Source organism: Aotus nancymaae, unplaced genomic scaffold, assembly GCF_030222135.1.
Source record: "Aotus nancymaae isolate 86718 unplaced genomic scaffold, 86718_ANA_hifiasm-v0.15.2.pri h1tg000011l, whole genome shotgun sequence".
Taxonomy (NCBI): domain Eukaryota; kingdom Metazoa; phylum Chordata; class Mammalia; order Primates; family Aotidae; genus Aotus; species Aotus nancymaae.
Window position 1 is genome coordinate 23,648,889 of NW_026988422.1, and position 18,842 is coordinate 23,667,730.

General features: G+C 35.6%; 1 protein-coding gene across 3 annotated transcripts in view; it reads right to left on the minus strand.

The window, feature by feature from the left end:
* Positions 1-18,842, minus strand: part of G2E3 (G2/M-phase specific E3 ubiquitin protein ligase) — a 60,642-nt gene that overhangs the window by 17,841 nt on the left and 23,959 nt on the right. For 2 of the 3 annotated variants that reach the window (XM_012468327.3, XM_064374705.1), the window contains 8 exons: positions 16,979-17,076; positions 14,443-14,544; positions 10,725-10,849; positions 9,531-9,693; positions 4,936-5,042; positions 4,181-4,297; positions 1,330-1,454; positions 1,097-1,229 (listed from right to left, as the gene is read on the minus strand). In XM_012468327.3, coding sequence (XP_012323750.1) covers positions 1,097-1,229; positions 1,330-1,454; positions 4,181-4,297; positions 4,936-5,042; positions 9,531-9,693; positions 10,725-10,849; positions 14,443-14,544; positions 16,979-17,076 — 970 coding nt within the window. The remainder of the gene's footprint in view (positions 1-1,096; positions 1,230-1,329; positions 1,455-4,180; positions 4,298-4,935; positions 5,043-9,530; positions 9,694-10,724; positions 10,850-14,442; positions 14,545-16,978; positions 17,077-18,842) is intronic. The other variant, XM_064374706.1, reaches the window with a different exon arrangement.

Below are 18,842 nucleotides of genomic sequence, written 5' to 3' on the forward strand. Positions count from 1 at the left end.
CTACCCAGGCTGGAGTGCAATGGCACGATCTCTGCTCACCACAAGCTCCACCTCCTGGGTTCTGGCAATTCTCCTGCCTCAGCCTCCTGAGTAGCTGGGATTATAGGCACGCGCGACCATGCCCAGCTAATTTTTTAACTTTTTAGTAGAGACAGGGTTTCACCATGTTGACCAGGATGGTCTTGATCTCTTGACCTCGTGATCCACCCACCTGGGCCTCCTAAAGTGTTGGGATTACAGGCGTGAGCCACCGTGCCCAACCGCTTTAAACTTGCTAAAGGGAAGAGCTGACATTTACATTCCAGCCATTGACAGTAAACAAGCAAACAATGATTATAACATCAAAAAATGGTGGGGCATAGTGGCTGACACCTGTAATCTCAACATTTTGGGAGGACAAGGTGGGAGGACTACTGGAGGCCAGGAGTTCAAGACCAGTCTGGGCAACATAGCAAGATTCCATCTCTAGAAAAATTTAAAAATTAGCCAAGCATGGTGGCAAGCCTTTGTAGTCCCAGACACTTGGCAGGCTCAGGTGGGAGGATCACTTGTGCCTAGGAGGTTGAGGCTGCAGTGAGCCACGATCATGCCACTGTACTCCAACCTGGGTAACAGAGTGAGACTTCATTTCTAAGAAAAAAAGTAACAGAAAAAAAAATTCTATATTAAATAGGATTCTTTTATTTTAATAAAGTGACATGGTATGCTTGACATTTTAATTTCCTGTCTCACTCTATAATCACATAACATTTTAAGCACATTTTCCAGGTCAGTGTTTTTCAAACTATCTTGAAAGTGATCTATAATAAAAAATATATTTTACATCATTACTCAGTACACAAAAAATAATTAGGATAGATATACTTTTCTTAAGTATGATGCATTTTGGTATTTTGTATTCTATTCTATCTCATTTCATTTTCTTTAAAATGCTGGTTGCATTGATTTCATGATCAAATGTTGGGTCCCGAAGGTTGAAAAACACTCTTCCAAACTATTATATGATCACCTAATATTCTAAGTGTATATGGCATTTCCCATCATACTTTTCTCAAATATGTTTTTATGTAGGTTTTCTCCAATTCAAAATACATACCTCAGTAGATCTTTACTCTGCGATCCAGGTGACTGTCTGGGTAATTTAGGTGATGACTCTTCCAACAAACAATCTGTAATCCCCACATTATTGGAGTTGGGTAATACATGTTTTTTGGCTTTTTGGAACTCTCCTACAGATTTAAATTTCAATGTTAGCATAATAGAGATAAAGGTAAAAAGTTTTAAACATACATTTGAATAAAAACTGTATTCAAAATTACAAAATATTACCTGAATTGTAGATAATACCCCTACATTCCAAACACTCCCAATTTTGTTCCCATGACCGTAGTGAAGAGCAGGCTAAATGTGTGCCACTGGAACCACAACACTGACAGAGCTTTATTTCCCATTTGCTGAGGACATAAAGAAAAACAGATACTTACATTTTGTTACTATTCTAGTTTCAACCATTAGCAATGTCCACAGGCCCTACCTTCTTACACACACACACACACACAAACACAGACACACACACAGAGTTTACTAAATGAGGAAAAAGATTATCTGCTCCAATAAATATCTCTAATGTAAAAACCAAAACTAACTTATCACACTCATATGCACATACACAAAAATAAAAAGGGAGAAAATAAATTATCTTTTCTATTTCGAGATAATTATGCTTAAAGGAAGATTGCTGTGTCAGTGTGTCTGATAAGCATGAAACATTCAGTACATTTGAAGGTGAGAAATATTTCCTAAAATAAGCCTGCTCAAACACCTCAGGTATTGTGCAGTTAAACAGAATCCGGACCTCCTATCTGGCTTATATTTATATTCTCTGTCATCTGTTCCCAGCTCCATGTTTCCCCACTATGTTATGTGATATATGCCAGTCCATATTCATATTTTCTCCATGACTATGGGTATAGGCTGTAGTGTGGGGTCCAGACTTTTTTGGGTATGACTACATGTTCTCTGTTTAGAAGCAGAGTTAGCTACCCGTGTGTGTGAAGTGTCAGTGGCAAGAGAGGCAACTAGGTATCATTCCTCTGTGTGGGTGTGCATATTTTTGTGTGTGTCCTCTGTGTGTGTGTGTGTGTCTGCCCACTGACAACGAGGAGGAAGATGCAGCTAACCTAAGTGCTTATTATGCTCCAGGTCCAGTTCTCACTGTGTTCATATGAAAAGTATAATCCTCACAATTGTAAAAGGTACAGAGAACCACTGTCACTTCCATTTTAAAGAGGAAACCAAGGCATAGAGGGGTCAATAACTTGCCCCCTCAATTTCACACCAGCAAAGTCTCAGAGTGAGGTTTCCAACTCAGTTTATCTAGCTTCAGACACATGCTCTTAAGCATTAACGATGCTGCCTTTCACTAAAACTGCCTTCCTCTCACTAGGATGAGAGGGCATGAGATTACAAAGCAGTCATTCAGATAGATAGCATCTTTGTCCTAGAAAGAAGAGTTGTAGCTACAGATTGAGAGACCAATGGTATACAAGAAATACATATAGGTTAAATAAGAACAGCCTAAAAAACATTTGAAAAATATCATGAATGTATTGCCTCTTAAAATCCTATATACATTATTATATCTGTGCCTTAGCACAACTCTTGAGGGAGGTATTATCAGTGTTAACGAATGAATAATCAGGGTCACTACATCAAGTAACACAGACAAGAATACATGTTACTTGACACTTTCAATGAGATCTCTGCCTTTTAAGAATTTTTGGTTTAATAGCATTAATTTAAATAATGCCAACTATATTGTAACAAGCACAATGAAGGGAACCCCTAGCCCAGAGTAGGGAATCAGGAGTGAGGAGAGCTGCTTAAGAGAAACTTTCTAGAGCAGGCGAGACCTCAGCTGAGTCTTCACAGTTAAGTAGTAGCTGACCCAACCAAATCACTTTTCATGAGAAACAAGGCTTCCAATATTCTGCTCTATATGCTGAGCTTACTATATTAAGTAAGATTACATAACAGTAATAACAATTTATTGACATTTCCTACATAGGTTTTGTAAACTGGATTTGTTACTTTTTATCCTACATCTTAAAAAATGAAGATACTCTTGGTTCCTACTATCTGACAGAGTACAGTGTACCTAAAATGCACAAAATAACTGTTGAAGAGCTGTATCCACTGACATTACAAAAGAATAATCAATACGTTTCAAATGCCAAACCCTTTTTATAGTGGTCTAAAAGAAACAGTGCCAGATGAATCTAGTTAAATGATCCTCCAGAACAGTGCTGTCCAACAGAAATACAATGCAACCATATATGTAATTTAAAACTTTCTAGTAGCTACATTAAAAATGTAAAAAAGTAAAATTAATGACATATTTTATTTCCAAAATATTATCATTTTGTTAAATATGTAATCTCCGTAAAAATTATTAACAATAAAGTTCTTCGGTCATGTAAGTTCTTTAACTCATATTAAAATAATATGACAATGGGTTGAAATGTATCTCACCTCACTTCATATGTTGAAGAGGTAATTACAGTAAAATAAGGTCATATGAGTAGGCCCCAAACCAGTATGACTGGTGTTCTTAATAAAAAGAGATCAGGACATAGACAACACACTGACAGAGGGACAACTCGTGCGAGGACATAGCTAGAATACAGCAAACTGCAAGCAAAGGAGAGAGGCCTCAGAAGAAACCAAACCTGTCAATACTTTGATCTTGAACTTCCAGCCTCTAGAATTATGAGAAAATAGATTTCTGTCTTTTAAACCACCCAGTCTGTACTATTTTGTTAATGGCAGCCCTAGTGAACTAAGCCTTTGGTATGTATTTACAGCACCCTTGCAATTTGGAAAAAAGAAATTCCAAGTGCTCAATAGCCACATATGACTAGTGACTACCAGATAGGATAGTGTGACTCTAGAAAATAGAATCTCGTGATAATAATACACCAGAGAAAGAGGTTACAACTATACTAACTGCAAACATTTCTCTGTAAACAGACGTAAATGTGCATTACAACATATCCCTCACCTCAATTTAAACTTCTAACATCCTAAGAGCAAAACTACATTTTGCTAACTAGAAAATCTACTTTCTCAGCAGAAGGGTTAAACAAAGAACCAGTAAGTACAACTGAACTTTCAGAAATACCTGTCAGGTGCATTATAGTCTCTCCCTTCTTTGCAACGACATCTTCGAACATCACAACGCTCATGGTGCTGCAAAAGCTCTTGATAAGCATTTTCCTCTAATTCCCACGATGCATCTCTATAAAATAAGCAAGATATAAAATATGCTTTGACATATAAATAATGTTATATAAGAGGATCAGGAATGAATCTAAAAATAAAAACTTTTATATACTTAGGAAAAAACAGTAAAACTTGTCCTCTTCAGGATTCTCTTTAAGATATAAATCCATTAGTATCATTTTATCATACAGTTAATTAGTCTCATAATGAAATGCTAAATGAAAAATTAACAAGAAATTTTCTACAACAAATTTTTCCTAATATTTCACTTTCCATTTTTAAGTTCACTATCATTATTTTCAGATTCCTCATGTTTAAATGTTAAGAAAATTCTTATACATTTTAAACCACATCTTGATTCTCTTAATTTATACATACCATTTTGAAGCCTATCATAATTGCGTATAAAATCAATCAACTAAAATTGGACATAGCTGAGCTACATATTAAGAGATTAAAAATCAACGAATGAGACATTTATGACACAGTCCCTGCTTTCCAAGAACTGGCAATCTAGGGGAGGAGGAGGTTTTGCATTTCACCATTTGAAATGACTACCAGTCCATGCTCACTGAATCAGTCGTAAATGATTACTACCTTTAAAATATCTCTCTCTCTCTTTTTTTTTTTGTCAAAAGGCTAAACGTTACTCACTTTTCAGGAATATGAATTCCCATTCTCAACATCTCTTTCTGAAAGATGTCACTATTATTGCATATTGTACACCTAAAAAAAAACACTCCTGCATTTATTGCTTGAACCTATAGTGGAAAACAGAAAGTCTACTGTTAATGATTTAAGTCTGTTATCAGGTTATGTATTATGTAACTAACAGAACATGTGCTATTTTTAACAATATATTATGAAAACATTTTCTATGTTAGTGGGTTCTCAAACTTTGTGCTTATAAACGAAGTTATCCTACAGCTAAAATCTAGAATTCTTGTTTTCCCCAATGGTTAAAAAAAAAAGCCAATTAATACACTGTTCTTAGCTTTACATCACCCATATATTTTTCTTAACCTTACTATGTAATGTCATGTTACCAAATATTGTGTTGTCCTCCAAAATGTGAGAAAAAATTGAAATTCTTGAGTCACTTCATCTAGAAATGGTGTTTAAATGTTACATAAAAATAATCACTGTTTCTGTTTTTAACTCAATCTATAAGATAGCTTTCTTCCCCAAACGGGAGAAGTATAAAACCTATCCTCATTGCTACAGCAAATACAGATACAGAAGCACCAGACAGAGAATACTCAGAAAGAAACAGGAAACTGTAAGTCTACTGGAAAGAGTAGTCAGTCCCCAGTAAAAACTAGTACCATACATTTATTTAACAGATAGTTAATTCCGCTTTATAGATGCCAAACACCATGCTATGCACCAAAAATACAAACAACATTTGGTATTATATACCAAAAATCAAAACATGACAGATGCAACTTGAAGGAATTCTGAGTTAGGTATACAGGTATAAAACTACAATACTGTGTGTATTTTAAGTATATACATGAAAGAAACAGGAAGAAGTACCTAAGACTATACTGATAAATATGTCAGAGGGTTAGTAAAGCAAAAGCTAAGTTTAGAAGAAGAAATAGAGGTTTGCCAGGAAAATAGGACAGAAGACATTCCAAGGATGGGGAATAATATATATGAAGTTTCCCTGGCAAGAGAGAGAATGTGTGATTAGTAAAGTACAATTAATAATATACTTAAGGATTACATTCTTACCAAACTGGACTAAGGAGAGGCTAGATAGGTAAGTTAAAGCCAGTAGTATGAAGAATAATTTTGTTGTTGTTGTTGAGACAAAGTCTTGCTCTATTGCCCAAGCTGGAGTGCAGCAGTGCAATCTTGGCTCACTGCAACCTCTGCCTCCCTGGTTCAAGCGATTCTCCTTCCTCAGCCTCATGAGTGGCTGGGACTACAGGTGCATGTCACCACGCCCAGCTAATTTTTTGTATTTTTAGTAGAGATGGGGTTTCACATGTTAGCCAGCATGGTGTCGATCTCCTGATCTTGTGATCCGCCCACCTCGGTCTCCCAAAATGCTGGGATAATAGGCGTCAGGCACTGGCCAAGAATAAATTGATAGGGAATAAGGCACCAGAGAAAGACCAACTAGTGATCTCCTACCAAAAAGCGTCTGAAATTAAAGCAGTGAGAGTAGGATTACAATAAAAAGGATACATAGAATATACTAAGTAGACTTGATTACACTTGGGGAATGATTTATGGATGGTGAAGAGAGAAGCTAATAAAGAGGATTCCAGGTTCAGACAATTAGCAAGTGACTCTCTCTCTCTCTCTTTGTCTCTCTCTCTCTCTCTCTCTCTCTCTCTCTCTCACTCACTCAAATATAGGAGGGAAGCAACAGGTTACTGAAATCAAGTGACACAAACACACACACACACTCTCTCTCTCTCACTCACTCACTCAAATACGGGAGGGAAGCAACAGGTTACTGAAATCTCTGAACCTAAAGGATATTTGAGCAATTGTAGACAGATACCAAGATCTTACTAAATATGGTATAAAATACAAGGAAGTATCTGGTATAGAGGGGAAAAAAACAGTATAAGACACATGGAAGATATCAAGAAGACTAGAGTAATGATAGAGAAATCTAAGCTGAACAAGAATAGTGACAATTCTCTAGACACAGAATGGAAAGTTTTTTATCAATTTCTTTGATATTAATCTAGTCTGTTCTCCTAGAATCCCAATGTATAGCATTTGTAGTGGTTACAACTAATGACATTTGTTCATATACAGCTATCTGGATTGGGTAGACTCCATATATTATTTCAGTTAAGACTGATAACAGAGTACAAAACTTACTGGAACTCCTTTAGAGAGAGTGACTCAAGAATTAGCCCCATCTTAGTATACGCTAATCAAGTATAATAATTGCTTACTGATATTATATCCTAGACAGGTGTCCATGTGAGTGTGATCTTAAATTATATTTGCATAAAGTAGACCTACTTTTTTGTTAGTAATATTATTTCTACTTTTTAAATGACAAAATTAAAAACTCAGTATTTTCAAGAGCGTTCACAAAAGGCCTTAATACTAGGTCAAGTTTGAGAATCTTCCTTTGCTTAATTATTAACATATAAATGAGGAAAATCTTATGAAAATAATATACTGTTATGAAATTAACAAGATGACACATTTGGCAGCAATTATATTCATCCAAATACAAACCCTTAATTAAGATAAATTATACTTTTTAAAGATTCTCATAATATGAACTTCTTCCTCAATAGGTAAGGATAACACTTTACGATGTTGTTTATTAACTGCACTCTCTAGGATTCTTTTATAAATACCTCTTTGCAAGTACTAACAGAATTTCTAATATTTCCCCAACAAAACAGACTTCATCCTCCACTTTCCTTTTTTTTTGAGACAGATTTTTGCTCTGTCACCCAGACTGGAGTGCAGTGGTGCTATCTTGGCACACCACAACCTCTATCTCCTGGGTTCAAGCAATTCTCCTGTCTCAGCCTCCTGAGTAGATAGTATCACAGGTGTGCACCACCACACCCGGCTAATTTTTTTTGTAGTAGAGACAGGGTTTCACCATGTTGGTCAGGCTGTACTCAAATTCCTGACCTCAGGTTATCTGCCTGTCTTGGCCTCCCAGAATGCTGGGATTATAGGCATGAGCCACTGCGCCTGGCCTTCATTCTGCACTTTTAACTGAATAATCCTAAATTTAAAGTTCAAGGCCTGTACAAAAAAAAATAATAATAATCAGTCAAGCTTTACTACTTTTAGTACTGTATTTTTAAGATTTTATTGAAATAAGAGAATTTATATTTTCTAACTTTTAAAAACGTCTGTGGACAATTAGTAATAATAACCTTTTATTTCACTAAACAATAATGAACTTTAAAAAACAGTATTAGGCCGGGCACAGTGGCTCATGCCTGTAATCCCAGCACTTTGGGAGGCCAAAGTGGGCAGATCACGAGGTCAAGAGATCGGGACCATCCTGGCCAACATGGTGAAACTCTGTCTCTAGTAAAAAATACAAAAATTAGCTGGGCGTGGCGGTGCATGCCTGCAGTCCCAGCTACTCAGGAGGCTGAGGCAGGAGAATTGCTTGAACCCAGGAGGCGGAGGTTGCAGTGAGCCAAGATCAGGCCACTGCACTCCAGCCTGGCGCCTGGCGACAGAGCAAGACTCTGTCTCCAAAAACAAACAAACAAACAAACAAACAAACAAACAAACAGTATTAAATTTAAGTAAATCTTTTGTTATTTGGTATTTTATTATCAGCTAGTACTTTCACATGTTCGTATTACATATTTGATGTTACTAGTAACTGAAATCTTTTTAAAATTTTCAAGTATTTTCAGAATCAAAGAAATATTAAACTGTTTAGTGTTGTGTGTTTTATTTACTTGAAAAGTAGTAATCAGGTTTGATGCAGAAGATGACTCCAAAGAACCAATATTTTTAATTAATTGACAGTAATTAGCTCCCTGTTAAGAAGTTGTAAAGTGTTTACCATAGGGGAAAAAAGCCTACTAACATTTATATCTTAACTTGCTATCAAGCTTTTTATCATTTCAAATAACCTGGTTTTCAGCTTAAAATGTAAATGGAACTTAGGAATTAAAATCTGGTTTATTCATTGTGAAAGCAAACAAAATTCTTAGGTAAAAACAACAAAATTCTGTAAGTATAAATATACATTAAAAGGTTTCATCTAAAGTATGCAGATATGTATTTATTTATTTTGAGATGGAGTTTCACTCTTGGTGCCCAGGCTGGATCTGGGCAATGGCACGATCTCAGCTCATTGCAACCTCCGCCTCCCAGGTTCAAGCGATTCTCCTGCCTCAGCCTCCCAGGTAGCTGGGATTACAGGCATGTGCCACCTGCCTGGCTAACTTTATATTTTTAGTAGAGATGGGGTTTCTCCATGTTGGTCAGGCTGGTCTCGAACTCCCAACTTCAGGCGATCCACCTGCCTCAGCCTCCCAAAGTGCTTGGATTATAGGGGCGAGCTATTGCGTCCAGCTAAAGTATTTACTGATTTTTAATTGTACACTTACGGTGAATTTTATTTGTAAAATGTGCTTCAAATTAAATGCTTTAAAGCTGTTTTTACAAGGTAACAAGTAGTAAGAGCTAACATATATGTCAATTCTTTCTAATTTAAAATTTAAATCACCAAGCCATAATTTTATATCAATCAGAGAAAGCTTACAGAATGTGTATCTTACCTGTAAACAGTCTCTATGAAACCAAGCGTTCTTACAACAAGGACTTCGTAATATGTTATAACTTGGAATAGGCTGAATAAATTCCAAGCAAATGGTGCATGGTAAGGACTCTTTATAATTATTAGATGCAATTTGAACAGGTCGATGGTTCCAACAAAATGACCTAAAAATGTAAATTATTAAAAAAAAATCGAATGAACTGCAAAGGAAAACTAGGATAGTACAGCACTATATAAAAGAAAATTCATTTGTGTCTGTGTCATAATTCACCTACAACAGACTGGAACCTTGGCACTAAAAATTAAGTCTCACAATCTATGACCAAGGAGGGAACTGGACATTCAAAATCTGAACTTTTCTGGTAATGAGACTTACTTATACAGAATCTCAGAAGCTAATTAATTATGTTGAGAATTTTATATAATATTGTTAGCAATGCAGTGTACACATTATTGTACTCAACAAGTAGGTAGATGCTATTGTGCTCAAAATCATACGAAATTATAGGAGGCAGGAACTTACACCTAAAAAATATTTTAGTCATGTAACACATAAAATGCAATTAATAACCTATTCCCAATTTACTTTATTTCCATTTGTATTTTCTGAACTGTAATTTTCTTACATGATAACAATCCATTAAATAGGCCAAAAACACAAATGCTAAAAGAAGTAGAATACTCATGATACCAAATGCCAAAATTCAAAACATTTTGATGTTTAAAGTTGTATTCAGGAAGCAAATATTTTCAGGGACATCCTAGGGCATAATATTTGTTTTGTGGACTCAAATTTACATGGCTTTGATTTACTCAGTGAGAAATGCATACAGCCCTAGGATATGTGAAGGATAAGTAGACAATAATTCTAAAGAGTGACATAAAAGTCTAGAATTATGTAAGGTGGAGATTTTCACTGAACTATGAATAAATTAACAATTTCATGTTATATCCAAAAGCTGAAAACTGAAGGTGAATACTAATCATTAGGTCCATCCTAGACATGGTAATTCGCAAGATTTGGCACACAGAAATGACCCGGTAAGGGTAGGCAAGAGGGTAATATATATATAAAATGTTATGACAACCCTGCTGCTCTAAAAAGAAAATTTACAGGAGTATTGTATCATTGGGATATCTATTTTCCACTATTCTTTAACATTTGACTTTCATATTTAGCAGCTAAATAACTCACGCAAAATTGCCAGTAAACTGGAAAATACATTCTTTCTGAAGTCCACAGGGGAAATGATAACTTCGTTTACATCGGGGTGCAACACATCCAATTGAAGCACCATTTTTCTTGCAAATACAGCATTTCTAGAAGAATATATGAAAATAGGAATCACAACATAAAACAAAAAACTGAGTACTATAGTATCATCAAGACATAAATATAAATACTCTTTGTGGAAAATCTGCAAATTATTTCATCATGTAACAGCTGTGATAATGGTATATTAAATATCCTGAAAAACTGTTCAACCCCAAAACAATCTCAAGACACTGAAGATTCACTCCTGTAACATTTTTGATTAATTAAACATCTCTAGCCTAATATGTGAATAAGACAGAGAAGGCCCTTTTCCTTCCTACTAATATATTTTAAACTGAAGCATTTATAAACATAAAAGCTATATACTTGAACAGCTCATTGAAATCTCAAGAGAAAGTACATAAATTAGGCAATACTCACCAAAAAAGAATAGGAAAATACTATAAACCAATTTGTTAAAAAAATGGCTAAGACCACTCTTTTCTGATCAAATGAAAAGGTGTTAGACACCTGTAGAGAGCCAGAGTAGCTCATTCCCTCTAGGGGGGTCAGCAGCAAGGCTGCTGTGAACTTTGGGTGAACTCCAGAGAAGCGAAACCATAATAGGGGCATGGTATGTCTCGAAGAAGAGCAGTCGGACCTAGCGAAAGATAACCAGCTTTCACTGACTTTGTTATAAGATTAACTGAAGAATGCGAATTATAACTACAGGCTGTTCTGAGTAACTGTACCCTCCCTCTGCTGTGTGCTTTGTAACATATAAAATAAAGTACTCTGAGGCAGGACAGGGCTAGAGAAATTGATACTTTCACTTTCCCGGACCACCTAGTCCCATTTTTCTCTATGTCTGTCTTTGTGTCTTTCTTCATTCCCCCACCATTCCCTCTTGTCTTTGAACCCTTGTGCAGCGCAGTACACAGCACACGCCAGGGGCACCTATAAGCTGATTTAGAGTGGTCTCCAAAAAGTTATGCTCAGGTCCCAACTCCCAGTACCTATGAATGTGAACTTATTTGGATATAGGGTGTTTGCAGATGTAATTAAGTTAAGGATATTGAGATGAGATCACCTTGGATTTAGGGTAGTCCTTTAATCAAATAACTGATGTCTTTACAAGAGAAAAAAGAGAGAGATTTAAGACACAAGCATATACAGAGAAAGGCTTATGAAGACAGAAACAGATTGGAGTTATGTTGCCACAAGCCAAGGTACTCCAAAGGTTGCCAGCAGCCATGAGAAGCTGCAAGAGAGGCAGGGAATCAATTCTCCCTCAGTGCCTCTAGAAGGAACCAACCCTTCTGACACTTGGATTTAGAATTCCAGCCTCCGGAATGGTGAGGGAATAAATTAGTTTAAAGCAGCAAATTTGTTATAAATGAATATACTAGCAGTGCCACTAACTGAAATATAATAGTGGTACATAAACACAAAGATTATTATATGAATCAATCATTAGCAAAATACAGAACAGTAAGTAAAACACCTAGGAACCCTTAAAATGGCTATTAAAATGGTCACTGATTCAGGGATTACAGAGTCACTGCTGATCCCTTTGAGTATCACCTACCTGGAGAATAAACGGACAACCTGAAACTCTCCCAACAAACTGACACAAGGAATTCTAGTTTGAGTTCACAAACGGGGCTCTTCTTTTCAAGGGTTCACAATATACATGGAGAGGATTCAGATGTTTTACCAAAACAGGTACAGGCTGAATATCCCTAATCCCAAATTCTAAGATCCAAAGTGCCTCAAAATCAGAAACTCTTTGAATGACAATATGATGCTCAAAGGAAATGCTCACTGGAGCATTTTGGGTTTTGGATTTTCAGATTAGAGGTGCTCAACTGGTAAGCAAATATTCCTAAATCTGTAAAAAACAAAAACAAAAACAAACAAAAAAAACCTCAAATCTAAAATACTTCTGGGTTCCAAGCATTTTGGATAGGAGATATTCAATCTGTAGTTTCAAACCATAAGGGGACCTTTAGAAACCATCTTTTACCACAAACTCACCTATCACCAGGAAGTTGAGGAATTATAATACTAATATCTTACATTTAATATCTTGTGTAGTCCTTAGATTCACGCTAACCTTTCTCCCAAGGTCTTTCCTTGTGCCCTAGAACCTCTCTTTTCACCATTAACTCTCCTACCTTCTTGATACGGTCAAAAATAAATGCCTCCACTTCTTTGCCTCAACTAAAATAAATGTTCCTGTGTGCTTCCCTTTTAGACCTTCTTGAATAAAGCTGCTTATTTTTCCATCCTCCTTAATTTCCAGACTTGGTATGGCGTGGAACATGGACAGGGCAGGAAAGGGAACAAAGAGAACATTATTTTAGTTCTCTGTTGAATACTATAGGCCACTACTCAATTTTCACACTTTGAAAAATCTGGACCTTTGAGCCTAATGACATTTATCCATCTGTTATCTGCTAACTTCCTAGTCACTCCTCCACCTCACGACTTTGGCACCTGTCGAAACAAAGTCTAAACAACTCCAGCATTTATGGGACAATCTTTGACTTCAACTATAATGTGTTGGTGCCCTTCATTTCTCCTCCAGTGTAATGATTAATCCCCTCATCACCCAAAATGCTCCCCAATGAAAATAATCAATTCTGGTATCATATTCTCTGAACAGAACCCCGTATACTTCCAATAGTCTCATTCTCTCTCATTATTTTTACTCAGGCCTTATGGAGATGTTTCCCTCCATATAGCATAGTGGCTATTACATAGAAGATGGCCAAAGTTTAGAATACTTATCTTAGAAAATAGAAAAGGGCACTGAATATAACCATATAATGTCAGAGAAGTGTCAGGAGATATAGAGATCATAAATTACCAGTCTGCATAGCTGTGTAATTTCTAACTCAATCCAATATTACAACCTCAGCAACTGAGGTATAAGAATAAAAAAGGCCAGGCGTGGTGGCTCATGCCTGTAATCCCAACACATTGGGAGGCTGAGGCAGGCTGATCATCTGAGGGCAGGAGTTCGAGACCAGCCTGGCTAACATGGTAAAACCCCATTTCAACTAAAAATACAAAAAATTAGTGGCGCATGGTGGCATGTGCCTGTAATTCCAGCTACTTGAAAGGTTGAGGCAGAAGAATCACTTGAACTTGAGAGGCAGAGGGTGCAGTGAGCCAAGATGGCACCACTGCACTCCAGCTTGGGTAACAAGAGCGAAACTCTGTCTCAAAACGACAACAAAAATACCACCACCACCACCACCACCAAAGAATAAAAAAGCAAACGGTTGGGTTGACTCAGGATTGAAGGTTCAAAGGTTTGCAGAACAGCAGAGTGGAGTTACAATCATAATTCTGATAGCCAGAGAAGCCTGACCATCAGATCTTAATTCTGATGGTCAATTCTGATGGACAGGTTGGAATAAGATAAAGAAGTGAAGTCAGTATTGTAACATGTATTATCCATGGTCAAATTAAGCTTTCTTTCATGGGCAAAAATATAAACTGTTCTCTTAAAACTTATCATATTTAAATGACAAAAATATGCACTGAAACATAAAGTCATAAATTTCTAGTACAGAAACTGACAGAAAAGACTTCCCAAGTACTGACAACATTTATGGCATTTAGTGTAATAATAAAATAATTTACTTACCAGTTTAGAAGCTCTATTTACTTCCTTCCTGATATCTTCAATTAGAAAACCATAAACTCCTTCTTCTTCTTTACCTCTCTGCCAAATTCCACTTGACATCAACTATGAATATATTCTCAATTAGAAAATAAAAGTCTAAGAAACTAGTTAGGAATTGAAAATATGTATCCATACTATTCGGTCTAATAAAAAATAGATACAAAATGGCTCGAATTTCAAGTAGCTCTCTACAGTAGTTATTTTTCATGGTCAAAGAGGCTACTCACATTGTTTGATTTAGAAGGCACTATATATTATCATTTTGTATATCCTAGTTTCTAAAAGTATTCCAGAAAGTAACAAAAAAGAAAGAAAAAGAAAAGAAGATAGGAAGGAAGGAAGGCGGTGAGTGGTTAGGTGGGCTAAAGAAGAAAAGAAGAAAAAAAGAACACCCACAAGTAAGCTTACAAAAAAGGAGTGATAAATACAGATGGAGACGATTCAGATTAATTCAGTGATATTTCAGGCTAACTTTAAATCTAGCTAAATTCTGAATCATTAAGGCTAATTTACGAGAAAACCTACTGAGTCCTAGTTAACATAAACGTATGATTTAAAAAAAAAAATTTTCCTTAATCCCCACTGTGACAGTAACAAATGTTTGACTTTTAAAAAATTTGACTTAAGCTTCATTGTTTATATATGTTAAGGGAGCCTGAATCAATAAAAAATGTAGAATGTGAATAAGAAATCCTGGCTTGCAAATCAGGTTCTGCTGAAACTTCTGAAACACAAGGCAAGTAATTTAATGTCTCAAACCTTAAACATGAAAATAAGAACACTGGATTAGATTGTGTCTAAGTCTCTTTCTACTCTAGTATTCTATTACCATTTGTAATATCACTATACTTTTCTGTTCATAATGAAATGGAATATTAAAAGAGTCTGGGGTCAGTACTTTTAAAAAAAGTATTACAGTCATTGAATAAGACAGAACATAATGGAAATTTTGATAGATCAAATGTATTACATAATTCAAAAACACTTTGAAGAACAAATTTGTGATTAGAATTTTAACCAGTATACTGTAAAGAAAAACAAGTGATATACACTAAGAATTTGTTATGAAGACATGACCAGCAGACAGATAAAATGACTCTCCTAATTCTACTGCATAAAAAGTAAAATAATATAATCTTCCTCTTCTGATTGAAAAAAAGTAAAATAAACTTAGAAAAATGAAAAGATTTTCGTTTTACTGCAAAACATAATTAGATTCTAACTTATAAACAAATTTGGAATGACAACTTTATGTTCTCTTATAAATAAGCTCCCAGGCCAGTTTACTATTCTATTTAACCTATGAGGTACTGAGGCACAAGACTGTAGTCTTAGAGGACCAAGGAATACTTTAGCTGGTTTCTCAAAGAACTATTAAAATAATTTTAACATAAATGGTGGTAGATTTAAAAATATGTCCACAATTTGTTGATACTCCTTCCTTCAAGAAGTGAGGCAATTAAGCCCTCGAGTGTGGACCATTGCCAAAGCAATGATTTGTTTCCAACAGAATAAAGCAAAAGTGACATTAGTGTGTGGCTGTGATGACTAGGTCATGTGGTTCCATCATGATTTCGCTCTCTCTTTCTCTCTCTCATCACTTGCTTTGGGGGAAGCCAGATGCAATGCCACGAGTAGCCTTACTTACTAAGAAGCCCAGGAGGTTGAGGTTTCTGGACAACAGCTAGAACAAATTGAGGCCAAAAGCCACATGAGTGAGCCATCAGAGGTGGATGGATCCTCCAGCCTAGTAAAGTCTTCAGCTGTAATCTGACTGACATCTCAACAATAATCTCATGAGACTCTGAGCCCGAACTACCCAGCTCAGTCAAATTCCTGACCCTCAGATACTGTGTGAGATGATAAATATTTGCTAAATTTCAGAATAATTTGTTAAGTAAAAGTAGGTAACTATGTAGCATCAAGAAACACTGTATATACTAAAGCAAGCCTGGCACGGATTCAGTGAGATGAGAAATTGGTGGAGGGAATGGGGAACAGGGAAGGGACTAATTCTGCATATGAAATCACTCTTTTCCTTTCTTCTAAGTGACCCATAAAGTTTCCTTTTCCACAAATCTTTATTACCTTTAGCCAAAACCTTTCTTTCCAGGTTCTGTGTGAAATGAAATACTTTTATTCTACTCCCTGAAACTTCTAACAAGTCTTTCCTCAGATTTATCACTGGCAACAAATGAAATAAGAAAGTGGCAAAAGAAATACCTTCCTTATAGACCTAATCATTTTCTTTTTTCACTTAGGCCTTACAGACAAAAAACAAACAAAAAAAAGTAATGATGATAGGTTTTTATATGTACCAAGTAATTTCAGAATCTTAGAATTCAATACACAAAAAAAAATTTTCTATTTTTATAATAGGCAAAATGAGATCAGGAGAAGTTAAATGACTTATCCAATTCTCAGAAGTCAGTGTTAGAATCTTACTATCTTCTTTAGAACACCAAATTTCTCAAATTTAATTATAAATTATACTCACCAAACAATAGTAATGTACAGTGAGATTCCATTTCTCATTAGTTTTCTTTTCTCCATATTTATTAGGACAGTCATCATTTTTTCGACAGAAAACACAAGCTAACAGTGAAAAAGTAAATAGATATAAAAATATATTTAAATTTTCAAAAAAAAACTATGGAATTAGTGCTTCTCTCAATTTCTGTGTTAAATTCTTTCTGAGAGAGCAAATTATACTGTGTTGATATCAGTAACTTAAAATTTCCAATACCTACTTCTGAAACATTAATGTGACTTTATGTTTTTCACCAATCTTTAATGATGAATTCCAGTGTGTAGTTAAAATGGCAATTTGTGAAGTAACATCACTGAAAATGACTGATTGGGGAACTACAAAACTCCATTCTTTCACTAAAGCAATGATTAAACTGCCAAAAAACTGTTAGAATTTACTTTTTAGAAGCTCTGGAATCTAATAAAAAACTTACAAAAATTAGGAGAATGCTTGATGAAGAAACAAAACGGCTAATTTTGATGAGAACATTTTAATTTACCCACCTACCATTCCCCACTGCCCAGCTGGGCAGTGGTGTTAGGGTGGCCCATGTTCCTGATGCAGATTTCTGGTCCAAGAGGGGTAAAATGGAATGGACCTTGTTCTAAAAAAAAAATGTGATCGTTTTGACCTGTATGATGGCTCCCTGAGGGATGAGCTCAGATGCTTGCCTTTCTTTTGCCTGCCTCAGAACTCTCTCAGGGCTGGAGCCTGTGCTGTTTGTCAAAAAACTTTTAAAACAAATATACTAGCTGTAGCAACCTAGGGCAAGGGATAACAGATAGGGAAAGCAGCAGACAGACTGAAAAGTGAAGAAAAGAAGAAACTGGGAAAAGAGGGTACATAAGGGAATAAAAGTTTGGAAAAGTACCTACATAATACTGAAGAATCTAGAAGGTCACCTGCATGCCCAAGGGTGTACACATGGTCAGAAACAACCCAAGAAATCCTAAGCTTTCACTTCTGGCTGATCGTTAGGCTCATGCAAGCCTATGTTACCAAAAAAAAAAAAAAAAAAAAAAAACTCAAATCAATAACCTAATTTTACACTTTAAAGAACTAGAAAAAAGAAAAAACTAAACCCAAAGCTAGCAGAAGAAACAAAACGATAAATAAAGATTAGATATAATCAAAACAGAGAATGAAAAAACAATAGAGGGAGTAAAAAAAAAGTTGGTTCCTTTTAAAGATCAATAAAATTGACAAATCTTTAACTAGACTGACCAAATAAAAGGGGAGAAGATTAAAAACTTACAACAAAACTACATTAAGCAAAACAGTGTGGTACTGATATAAGGATAAATATATAGATCAATGAAAAAGAAGAGTCCAGAAACAAATTTATACACCTATGGTCAAATGATTTTCAACAAGAGTGCCAAGACCATTCGATGGGGAAAGAATAGTCACTTCAATAAATAGTGCTGGGACAACTAGCCAGTTACATGCAAAAGAACATAGATGAACCCTTACCTCACACCATATATACAAATTAATTCAAAACCAGTCAAGGACCTAAATGTAAGAGCCAAACAATAAAATTCTTAGAAGAGAGAATAAGGGTAAATCTTTGTGACTTGAATTTGGCAATGGTTTCTCAGAGTTCACATGACACTAAAAGCAAAGGTAACAAAAGAAAAAAAATGATAATTAGACTTCATTAAAATTTAAAACTTTTGTGACTTAAAGGACACTACTGACCATCGTGGTGGCTCACACCTGTAATCCCAGCACTTTGGGAGGCTGAGGTGGGCAGATCACAAGGTCAGGAGTTTGAAACCAGCATGGCCCACGTGGTGAGACCCTGTCTCTAATAAAAAAAAAAAAATAC